Genomic DNA, 10,733 nt, shown 5'->3' with positions numbered 1-10,733 from the left:
AAACACTTCGCCTTAGAAACCATAGCCCATCCAGTTCACACGGGCTCATACCAATTCACATGGGCTCAGACAAATAAGTCCAAATAAGTTCCAAATTCTTATCCAAAAAAAACAAGTTCCAAATTAGATTCATTGATCAGATTTTATTTTATTTTATTTTATTTTTCATGAAAATCCCATTTCTCTTGTGGTGAAGGTAAATTTAAATTTTATACCACAACATCGTAAATAATAATTAATAATAATAATAATAATAATAATGTGGCGTAGGCCTTATCATTATGTAACAAAACTTTGAATTTTAAAATCTTGAAGACGTAAACTTTAATAAAATCATTAACAAAAAAAATAAATTTAAAAATACTGTGTACAAGCACCTCAAAGAGTCAAAATATGCGGAACTACGTATTTTGTATAGTTAATGTGTCCGATCATCCATTGCGTAAATTTTACCCAGAAAAGGTCCCCAAAACGGAAAAAAAAAATAAATAAATAAATAAATAAAAGAAAAGAAAAGAAATCGCAGCTTTCTTAAAGCTATATTAAAAGCACTAAGTGTTACTACAGACCTACGAAAATACGTGATCCATTTGATGAGAGAGAGGAGATGTAGTGAATGCAGTGACTAAAACAACTTCATAAGTCCCTTGCTGCCTGCTTTCTTTGCATTATTAGAAACACACTACCAGTGAAAGTGAGTCCCTTTCTGCATATGCCAGTTTCCCACAACACCATCAATCCATCATCCACATACATCCGTCCCTCGATCGATCTCTTTCACTACAAATCGCTCCCATCGCCCTCTCCGTATTCCAAGAAATTGAAATCAAAATTAATTAATCAATAAAAGCCATGGCCATGCAGAGGCAGAGCTCTCCCTCCGGCATGCACATGCACGGCCATCATCGCTTCTTGATGATGATAGTCTTGCTTCCTCTTCTTCTTCTTCTGCTCATCTCTTTCGCATCGTCGTCGTCAGCCGCCCGGTTTCCCATTCCCAAGCCCTACGACATAAAGAATCCCAATTCTTGTGACACGTTCTTGAACAAGAACTCGCGTTCTTTGTGCATTCAACTCCAAATAAACCACCACCAACACTACTCCCCACCACCACCTCCACTTGGTCATGATCAGATCGTTGATCCCAGATACGGCGTCGAAAAAAGACTCGTTCCCACCGGCCCAAACCCTCTTCACAATTGATGGTCATCCCCCTTCTTTAACTTATCATTTCTTTCACGCATTTTCTTTCATCTTCCTGCTCATGGTATCTTTCTTGTTCGAGAAACATTTGGGTGCAGCTTAATTTTCAGGAATTCCTGAGGATATATGATGTCATGATCTCTCTTCTCAACGTACGAGGTTCTACCTAGGTGTTATTGTCTAATTAAGTGTTATGTCTTCAATTTGTTTTTGATATTATATCTGTGGTTAATTGGTTGCAAATTAAGTGGTTGCTATTTCCATGCTTGTTTCGGGATTAATGGGTCCTGCTCTTTAGGTGGTAATTAAAGAGTATTCATTACTATGACATGAGTGGTATGTACATTTGAGATTGAAAGTTTTGTGGGAGGCAGCAACCAGAAACAAGCATGGAAATGGTGAACCCTCTAGCCTAGCTAGTGTGTTTTAATTACGAGTACGGCCTACTGGATCAAGTATTATTGGACGGAGGTGAGCTTCAAGAGAAACCCATGAGTTTCATTAATTTGGATCTATCTGCCAATTGCAATTTGCAAGCTTTTTGAGTTTAAGAGATATATCTTTTTTACATCTGCAATAATATCATATTCATGTTCTTATGTATAGTGACGTCTGAATTTTTTGATATATATATATATATATATATATACATATCTATACGTATGCATATGTATGTAGCAATAACAATTACATTTACGTATAATTGATATATTTTTTGGCTTAAACACATTAAAATATGTGATGAGAACTTCACTAGTGTATTTAAAGAAAATTTTGGTATAATTGGATGCTTGAAACGTCGTGACATTTCAATATTTCATCTAATTTACAAAAAAAATATAGACATGTCATCGAATATTTTAACCCAAAAACAGGACTATCGTAAACAATATGCTTGGAGGTAATCATTTACAATGAATCGTCTATACAGAATTTTGAAAAGACATGTCGTTTACTTTATAAACATAGAGACAACATGTCATCTATTGTTTTAAGTAACAGATGACAAGTACTTCCATGATTACTTTACAAATTTAAATTAAGCAGTGTTCGTTTATGCTTAACAAATTTGAACAAAAAATGGAGATGGATGACGTTCAGTGACAATATTGTGCTTAATATGGTGATAACTACATATGAGTAAAGAACATAACCATTGTGTTGCTAATTTAATTTAAATTTCGATTGGTTTTTTCCTATCGCATTGTGAATCAATTGCTCCGTTGGTTGTAGTTACCTGTCACGCAACAAAATGACTGGAGGCATACCATCTGGACTTGCTCATATCCCTAAATCAACTTGCGATTTATAGTCGCACAGAATTTATGAGTGATTACTTTTGACAAATGGTTCTACTGGGAAGGTTGGGCTAGAATATGCATATCTTTTGATTAGTGATTACTTCTGATTTAAATTAATGGCTTCAAAAGGGAATATGCATATCTTTTGACATTGATCTACGTCTGGTGGAATGAGTATATTGCACAGTTTGTAATATGTACATATGTTCATAGGTCTTTTTAATTGATTTTCAGATACATGGACTACAGACACCCAATTTTAAAAGAAATGCGAGATTCCTTGTTTTATTTCCTCAAGAAAAGTCATGGAAAGCTACTTAGATATATTCCATCTAATTCTGTAATTTATACGAAAATTCATCTAAGCCCGGTGTAAAGGCTAAGAAACCTTGGAACTTTCTAACTCAAGAGTCTTTTGATTAGCATGGAACTTCACTCCGTTCTAAATACTGAGATTGTTTTCGTAGCTCGGTTGGTTAGAGCACCCGTTTAGTAAATGGAAGGTTTTGAGTTCGACGACTCCGACTAAAGCATCATTTTTTTTTATTAAAAAAACAAAAATTGTATCTTAAATTGGAATAAAAATCCCAGATGTACGCGAGAAGTAATTTAATCATAATTGACATGAAAGCAGAAATGGTTGAATTTTGTATCTAAAATTGGAATAAAAATTAGAAGAAAAACAGAAGATATAAAACACTTTATAATTATCTTCCACTTAAATACGAATGGGATAAGATTAGACAACTAAGAAGAACAAGATAACATCAAGAGACTAAGAAGGAAAGAATCATGAATCATCTAACAAATTAGATAATGCTAAAAAGATTAGATTTTCTCTCTCTCTCTCTAATTTTTTGGGGTTATTTTTTCGGTTCAAAGTATAGTAAAATTAGATGAATTGGTTATCAACTTCTAACAGAATTACTCTTCTGTTACACCACTTTTATGCACTGTACTGGCAGTATATATATAATGTCTTTGTACGTATGTCAGTCACATCATTTTATTTTTTTAATTGCAGTTTGATTCTTGATCATTGTGGTGATAATGATAGCTAAAGTGACAGTATTGTCTATTCTTCTGCTACTGCTTTCAGCAGTTTCTTCTTCAGCAGAAGATGTAAAGGTGACGGTTCAAGGAGTGACCTCTATAGCCAACACTGACGACAACTTTGTTTGCGCAACTATTGACTGGTGGCCAATTAACAAATGTGATTATAACCAGTGCCCCTGGGGAAAGTCTGGCGTTCTCAATCTGGTATTTTTTTTCTTTTTTTCTTTTTTCCCCATGTTATATACATGAAGCAGAAACTTATTTAGTTTTCTGGGTTTTTAAATATTTGCAGGACTTGAAAAACAAGATACTTTCCAATGCAATCAAGGGTAAATATAGCGTTATGCTTAGCCAAGCCTTTGTTAGCTTGTTTTATTTTTGTTTTTGTTCTTACTTTAAATGTGGCGAACGTTTTCAGCGTTCCAGCCTTTGAGAATCAGAGTTGGAGGTTCATTGCAAGATCAGGTCTTGTACAAAGTTGGCAATTCTGCAAAGAAGTGCCCCCATTTTAAACTTAGGAAAGATGGTTTGTTTGGCTTCAGCAAAGGCTGCCTCTCAATGAATAGATGGGATGAGATCAATGATTTATTTAACCAAACAGGGTATTTACTGCACGAAAAATTCAAAATCCTTCTATTCTAAACACGTATAAGATTGAACAGTAATTAACTAAGATGCATTTGTTTCCAGAGCTGTGATGACATTTGGATTGAACGCTCTCATTGGAAGGAAAAAATCTAAAACTGATGACACACTTTGGGAGGGTGATTGGAACGCACAAAATGCTCGAGATTTGATGAAGTACACAATCTCTAAAGGATACAAGATTGAATCCTACGAACTCGGTAAAAATTAAGATTGTAACAGAATTGGTAGAATCTTTTTTTTTGCATAATGCAAAGTTGTGCATATAATTTCTGTTATGTTTATCATTATCAGGGAATGAACTTTGTGCATCTGGGGTATCTGCTAAAGTTTCTGCTGAGCAGTATGCTAAAGACATTGTGGCACTCAAAAATCTTGTGAGAGAAATGTACCCTGACGCCACAACACAGCCTAAAGTATTGGGACCTGCTGGCTTTTTTGATAAGCAATGGTTTAATACTTTTCTAGAGAAATCAGGCCAAGATGTTGTCGATGGACTAACGCACCATATCTATAACCTTGGACCAGGTTTGTCATATTTACTGTATTTTTCCTTGAAAATTTTTAGGAATCTTATTGGGTTCTGGCTTAAGAAAATTCTTTGTTATTTGCAGGAAATGATCCTGAACTTATTAACAGGATTCAGGATCCGTATTACTTGGATCAGATTGCTCAGACATACAAAGATATTTCCGAGACTGTCAAGGAATTTGGGCCGTGGTCAGGAGCTTGGGTGGGGGAAGCTGGTGGAGCTTTCAACAGTGGTGGCAAATATGTGTCACATACCTTTGCTGACGGCTTCTGGTAAAAACCATTTTGCCTATAAACCTTTGTACACATGTATTTATTTACACATAGTGAAGTGGTATTTTATTGAAATAGGTTCTTGGACCAACTGGGCATGACATCAACTTTCAATCACAAGGTTTTCTGCAGACAAGCTTTGATTGGTGGAAACTATGCTCTCCTTAATACTACAACATTCATTCCTAATCCTGATTATTATGGGTAATTATTTAGCAGGGTGCTTCAGTGGTTCAACAAGTTTGAGTTATTAAAATTTCACTAACATTCTGTGTCGCCTTTTGTGCCAGTTCTCTTCTGTGGCATCGCCTGATGGGCAAGAATGTGCTTGCTACTACTCAGAATGCCTCTCCATATTTGAGAGTATATTCTCATTGTTCCAAGGAAAAGGTAAATTAAGTTTCTCTATCTTACAAATACAGCATGCAGTTATTCTTTTATTATAACATGATTAAAAATGCTACATTATTTTGCAGCCTGGGATTACTGTACTTCTGATCAACTTGTCAAACTCGACCTCCTTCGATGTTTCGGTTATCAATGATATGAATCTGTACCCTTCACAAGAACAAACCCAGGATTCTCAAGATGAAAAACCAAGAGAAGAGTACCATTTGACGCCAGAGGGTGGAAATATTCAAAGTGACGTTGTATTACTTAATGGTACTCCATTGAAGCTCACGAATTCATTAGATATCCCTTCAATGGAGCCAAAGCTTGCGGATCGTTATTCTCCTATCACAGTTGCTCCTCATTCTATTGTTTTTGCAACTCTCAGAGATTTTAAAGCCCCCGCTTGTGCTTAGAAACATTTTCAGAGTCCAATTTCAACTTCTTATTAGTCTTAGGTTGCGTGCTTTACTATTACTTTATTTGTGGACACTCCAAAAATATAGGCACCGTAGAAGTTTCCTCAATTGCTTGAGGGGGATCAAGTGATTAAAGTGGTCAATTCTTCTTCTTTATTTCTTATCATTGATGTTGGATAAAGGCGTTTGTTCGTTTTAATTTCAATCCCATCTATTGCACAAAAATATAATCTTATTTATATTTAAATTTTGTTCTTTTTCAAGATTATTCTCAACCCTTCTTGAGAGCAACTTCATTGCATAAGCTAGAGGTTGTATTTATTTTATTTGAAGCTAAGAGTGAAGGCAAAGAATAATTTGCAAGAAAGTAAAAAGGTGAGAGGGGAAAGAATACTTTTCTTGATGCAGTAGCCCTTTTAAAATCCAAACCAGTGCTTGAATGCAAAGCACATCAAACTTTGCGTGCGCCCTCTCCACGCCTAGCCATACCCTAAGACTAACAATGTGAAGCCTTCTCTTAGGGCTTCTTCTTTGTATAAACGCCGAAGCCATGAGTAAGGCATGCGGATCATTCTTAAGAAAGTTGAGATTTGAGAAGGGTCTTAATAAACAACGATGGATAGTTTGATCAAGCAAGTGAGGTAAGGTAACTAATTTCTTGAATCAGAAAATACTCACAAACAAATCTTTGCATGTGTTTCATTGAAATTAAATTCTATGATTGAACGGATGAAAAGAGAACGAATTTTTTTGGTGTTTTTAATGTACTATCGAGAAGCTGTAGCAATTGCCCGTTTTGTAACATAACTGACCACTTGTGTTAGGGTAAGATTTTCTAGTGTAGGACAAGAGAATCCTGAAGAACCTATCAGCTTCAAAGAACGGCGAATACTACTCCAGAAAACACAATATTTCAAAGGAGGTACCACTAGATTTCTCATCCTGTAGCATCTTATCTTTAAAATGGTTCATCACAATGAATTGATATAGCCACAGGAAATCATCAAAAAATTTTACTTGAAAACTTTTGACATATGATTGGTATTTTGCAGAGAAGAGAACTCGGAACTGGTTAAGGAGACAATTTTCTAGGCAAATGAGCGGGGAATTTGATCCCAACACCCAAATGGACCATGCAACTGCGGTGGCAGCTGCTGCCTATGCCATTAACAAATCAATAGAAGAATCGCGCATCCCAGGTCAAAGAAAGACCAGTGTAGTTGCTCCCCAGCCCTCTATGAGCAGGGTCAAAAGCCAAAAGGAAGATGCATTAATCTCAAATATGTCAGAACAGAAAAAGAACAGTGATGGCCCCGATGCATCTTTGAGAAGGCAAAAGAGCAAAAAAGACGATACACCAATACCAATTACAGAACCTGGTAGAATATCAAAAAGGTTCTCAGGTAAATATTCTGAACTTGTGAAACAACTTTAAAATACGTCAAATGAAAGTACAAACATAATGGAATTGTTTGTAACAGAAGACATTGCAACGACAAGTTTGGCAAGTCCGGATAGGGAAGTGCCAGTAACTGCTGCTAAAGATGAAGGGGCTCCTGAAAAAGCCATTGATCCATCACCAATTAAAAAGACTCCAACATTTCGGGATGAGCTATTGAAGAAGAGCCCTGACGGTACAAAACCTAAAAGATCACCAAGCAAGGTCACTGATCCCAGTCCATCATCAATGAAAAAAGCTCCAACTTTTGCTGATGAAGTCTCGAACAGAACCAGCAGCAAAAAACCTGAAGGAGATAGGCAGAAAATTGATCTGCCCCCGAGAAGCCCCGGAGGGACAAAATCAAAACCTGATATTCCTCCCCCCATTAAGCCTGCTACCCCACCAACTGAAACAAAAAGACAGATTCCAGCAAGGCCTCCAACAACTGAAACTCAAGCAGATGCCTGGGAGAAGGCTGAGATGGCCAGGATCAAGGAGAGGTAACTGAAACATTTGCTTCAACATGTTCTTTGCAATTTGCGCAAGCACTTAGAAGTAGTAACAGATAGAATTGTCAGGTATGAGAAGTTAAATGAGACAATACTTTCCTGGGAGGAGAGGAAGAAGAAGAAAGCCAGAAGAAAATTGGACAGAGCAGAGGTAAGTTTCTTGTTGCCTCGAGTGAGTCCTAATTAAAACTGATTCTTAGGAACTGATAAGCGATATCTCTCCCATGTCTTCTTGGAGATGCAGGGTGAATTGGAGAAAAGACGGGTAAAAGCCTTGCAAAAATTTCGCAGTGACATGGAATCTATTGATCGGATAGCAGGAGGAGCAAGAGCACAGGCACAGGAGAAGCGAAGAAAAGCAGAGTTTAAGGCAAAAGAAAAGGCTAATAAAATCAGAACGACGGGGAAAATTCCTGCCACCACATGTTCCTGCTTCTGAATATCATCACTTCACCAATGTAAATATTTCTTTAGGATTCTGTAAATGCTCAGATTGTAATTTCCATCAGATTTATAAAAATATAAATGATCCAGTTATTATTTCTAATTAAAGGAATGCGTATCTTTGACTTCTTTACATAAAAAACAACTGTCAAAAGTAAAATATCAAACATAATCATACATAAAGAACAACCAAGCGCATCGCTTGAGCCTTGATGAATGATCCAATATCAGTCTATATGACAATATCAAAGACTCAATGCTTCCTAATTAAACCTTCAGCTATCTTCAAGTAATCTTCATACACGCCACCAGAATCCTTATGACCACCACTAGGATTTGTCTTAGAGCTGCCAGAGTGGCCATAATGATCATCATGAAGAGCTGGGTTTATCGCCGTGACCTGAGTGGCCAGAATGAGAGCTCGAATAGGTATCCTTGGAAAGTAGCTTATTATTGTAATTTGTGCAAATAATCCTCAGCCTTCCTAAAAACTTGCCATAGCCCGTCTCATCTTCACTTTCCGTAACGAGACCCGGCTTTAAGAAGATCTCCGGCGGCATGGGCAACCTTAGTCTTGTCTACCTTGTCATGATCACTGTTCAACGTGTCTTTCGCTGCGTCAGCAACCAATTTGGCGCTAGAAAGGAGCTCAGCATTGGATGGTTGATGGTTTTTGGCAGGTTTGCCTGATTTGTCATACTCAGAATATTGATGGGGCTTGGGGGGCTTGTCATTACAGGAAGGATATTGTTCATTATGGCCCTTGCAGGGCTTGTCACCATAGGAAGAACATTCAACATTGTGATTCCTGAACGGCTCACTGTAGGAAGAATTTACATTTTGGTGCTTGTAGGGCTAGTCTCCACAGGAAGAATGTTCGTTGCGGTGCTTATATGGATCTCACCATAGGAAGAAATAAGAGTGCTCGTTGTGGTGCATGTTGGACTTGCCATCATGGGAAGAATATTGTTCATTGTGCACGTGATGATTGTCACGTTGTTTGTTTGGCTTGTGAAAAATGAATTCATTTTTGCTCAATTATATGCAAAAGAAAAGAAGAAAGATAAAAAATGATGCTGTATAACTCAATAGATCTATTGACTCATTGACCGTGCAACCGACGTATACATCATATAGGTGGTTAAAGTTTCATAATCTACGGGGAACCGATTTCTTTTTAGCATTGGATATGTTTCCTGGTTTTAATTTCTCACAGGGTCTGGACTTAATATTGCCTGTCTGTTCACAGAAATGTTGGCTGTGAAATCTCGGTCGCCAAATGTTATTAGACATTTTGGAGCCATGAAAATTGTAAATATTCCTAATAATTATATTTCCTGCTAACCAAGCCAACACGCGAGGCCCGAGGTCCACTAAAATGAAATTCCATCCAATCACAAAAGAATTTTAGAATACAAATCAGAATCAATATCTACAAGATTCCCACAATACAGGAAACAAGGAGAAAGTTAATGCACTTGAGATAGATCGTGATGTATATCAATATATGAGAGGGGTGTGTGTGTGTGTGTGTGTGTATACATACATACATGCACAACCAGTAGAAATACCTTCTATAGCTAAAGTGTCACACACACACATCTATAAAATCATTATTTAGAGAAGCAGATTATAGTAGTTAAATGATCCAAACATTACAATATGACATTAGTTAACAATAAGCACGCACATATACAGATATGGCTAGCTTTAGCAAGCAAGCCCAATCTGGAAAGTTGACACATTAATACACAAATTTGTAGTTTATAAGAACAAAAGACACAATTAAAAGGAAACATACAGAACAGATTATTTATTTGTCCTAGCTCATCAACAATACTAGAGTCTATTAGATAAGAGTCACTACTTGTTCAAGAAACCTTGAGCCGTCTTCAGGTAGTCTCCATAGCCACCTCCAGACTTTTCATCACCACCACCTCCAGATGGAACTGATGATGAATCATGACCACCTTGGGCTGAGTGGCCAGAGGTGTCGGTCTGGGCAGTGGAATGAGAAGAGTGGTATTGGTGAAGATAATCCTTAGCCTTGTCTACATACTTGTTTTCTTCAAGGTTGCCATATTTGGAACCAGCAGCCACAAGATTTTCAGCAGCCCCAGCAACTTTGGCCTTGTCCACCTTGTCTGATTCTTTGCTGAATGTGGCCTTTGCTGCCTCTGCTACACATTTAGCACTAGCCATGAGCTCAGCGTTTGACGGCTGGTGGTGCTCCTTGGTGGGATTTTCATTGTGAGCAGTAGCTGACTTTGAATCCTCCTTGTTTTGTAGTTTAGAAAATAGAGAGTCCATGCTTTGTTTCAGAAAATATGCAAGAGAAGAAAATTGAGAGATTCAGAGAACTGATCAAGCATAGGCTGGCCTTAATGATATTTATCTTTGAAAGTGTAATTGCATTTGCTGCCAAAAGATCAAGCAATAATTGAAGACAGGTGGCGGTTGTTATTAACGGTTAGCTAATAAATGGACAGCGATGGCTTTCTTTTGCTGCCGGTGTCGGTAA

The 10,733-nt window shown here is 37.2% G+C and overlaps 4 protein-coding genes across 6 annotated transcripts; 3 read left to right on the top strand and 1 right to left on the bottom strand.

Moving 5' to 3' along the window:
* Nucleotides 1–836: 836 nt before the first annotated feature.
* LOC18043897 (CLAVATA3/ESR (CLE)-related protein 9) lies at nucleotides 837–1,253 on the top strand. Its single transcript, XM_006438738.2, has one exon. The coding sequence runs from the start codon at nucleotides 853–855 to the stop codon at nucleotides 1,201–1,203; it is 351 nt and encodes a 116-aa protein (XP_006438801.1). The 5' UTR covers nucleotides 837–852; the 3' UTR covers nucleotides 1,204–1,253.
* A 2,268-nt stretch (nucleotides 1,254–3,521) lies between these two features.
* On the top strand, nucleotides 3,522–6,030 carry LOC18043896 (heparanase-like protein 2). Its single transcript, XM_006438737.2, has 9 exons — nucleotides 3,522–3,764; nucleotides 3,853–3,889; nucleotides 3,979–4,162; nucleotides 4,251–4,405; nucleotides 4,500–4,733; nucleotides 4,820–5,009; nucleotides 5,088–5,213; nucleotides 5,300–5,399; nucleotides 5,486–6,030. The coding sequence occupies exons 1-9, from the start codon at nucleotides 3,555–3,557 to the stop codon at nucleotides 5,813–5,815; spliced, it is 1,566 nt and encodes a 521-aa protein (XP_006438800.2). The 5' UTR covers nucleotides 3,522–3,554; the 3' UTR covers nucleotides 5,816–6,030.
* A 262-nt stretch (nucleotides 6,031–6,292) lies between these two features.
* LOC18043895 (uncharacterized protein At3g61260) lies at nucleotides 6,293–8,296 on the top strand. 3 transcript variants are annotated; one of them, XM_024186207.1, is made up of 6 exons: nucleotides 6,293–6,459; nucleotides 6,643–6,740; nucleotides 6,871–7,221; nucleotides 7,303–7,759; nucleotides 7,838–7,919; nucleotides 8,013–8,296. In XM_024186207.1, the coding sequence occupies exons 1-6, from the start codon at nucleotides 6,434–6,436 to the stop codon at nucleotides 8,205–8,207; spliced, it is 1,209 nt and encodes a 402-aa protein (XP_024041975.1). In that variant the 5' UTR covers nucleotides 6,293–6,433; the 3' UTR covers nucleotides 8,208–8,296. The 3 variants fall into 3 exon arrangements, with proteins under 3 accessions (XP_024041975.1, XP_024041974.1, XP_024041976.1); XM_024186206.1 differs by having other exon boundaries at nucleotides 7,300–7,759; XM_024186208.1 differs by having other exon boundaries at nucleotides 6,413–6,464; nucleotides 7,300–7,759.
* Nucleotides 8,297–9,828: 1,532 nt separating this feature from the next.
* LOC18043894 (nodulin-related protein 1) lies at nucleotides 9,829–10,720 on the bottom strand. Its single transcript, XM_006438735.2, has one exon. The coding sequence runs from the start codon at nucleotides 10,520–10,522 to the stop codon at nucleotides 10,076–10,078; it is 447 nt and encodes a 148-aa protein (XP_006438798.1). The 5' UTR covers nucleotides 10,523–10,720; the 3' UTR covers nucleotides 9,829–10,075.
* Nucleotides 10,721–10,733: the final 13 nt, after the last annotated feature.

This window comes from Citrus clementina, unplaced genomic scaffold (assembly GCF_000493195.1).
Source record: "Citrus clementina cultivar Clemenules unplaced genomic scaffold, Citrus_clementina_v1.0 scaffold_4, whole genome shotgun sequence".
Taxonomy (NCBI): Eukaryota; Viridiplantae; Streptophyta; class Magnoliopsida; order Sapindales; family Rutaceae; genus Citrus; species Citrus x clementina.
This window is presented reverse-complemented; position numbering and strand designations above follow the sequence as displayed.

Bases quoted from the DNA above. Each gene is read 5' to 3' on its own strand.
- LOC18043895 (XM_024186206.1), top strand. From the start codon at position 6,434: ATGGATAGTTTGATCAAGCAAGTGAG. The intron at 6,460-6,642 runs GTAAGGTAACTA...CACTTGTGTTAG, and splicing joins AGTTTGATCAAGCAAGTGAG to GGTAAGATTTTCTAGTGTAG. The intron at 7,760-7,837 runs GTAACTGAAACA...TAGAATTGTCAG, and splicing joins ATGGCCAGGATCAAGGAGAG to GTATGAGAAGTTAAATGAGA.
- LOC18043896 (XM_006438737.2), top strand. From the start codon at position 3,555: ATGATAGCTAAAGTGACAGTATTGTCTATTCTTCTGCTACTGCTTTCA. The intron at 4,406-4,499 runs GTAAAAATTAAG...TATCATTATCAG, and splicing joins GATTGAATCCTACGAACTCG to GGAATGAACTTTGTGCATCT. The intron at 5,400-5,485 runs GTAAATTAAGTT...ATTATTTTGCAG, and splicing joins CTCATTGTTCCAAGGAAAAG to CCTGGGATTACTGTACTTCT.
- LOC18043894 (XM_006438735.2), bottom strand. From the start codon at position 10,522: ATGGACTCTCTATTTTCTAAACTACAAAACAAGGAGGATTCAAAGTCA.
- LOC18043897 (XM_006438738.2), top strand. From the start codon at position 853: ATGGCCATGCAGAGGCAGAGCTCTCCCTCCGGCATGCACATGCACGGC.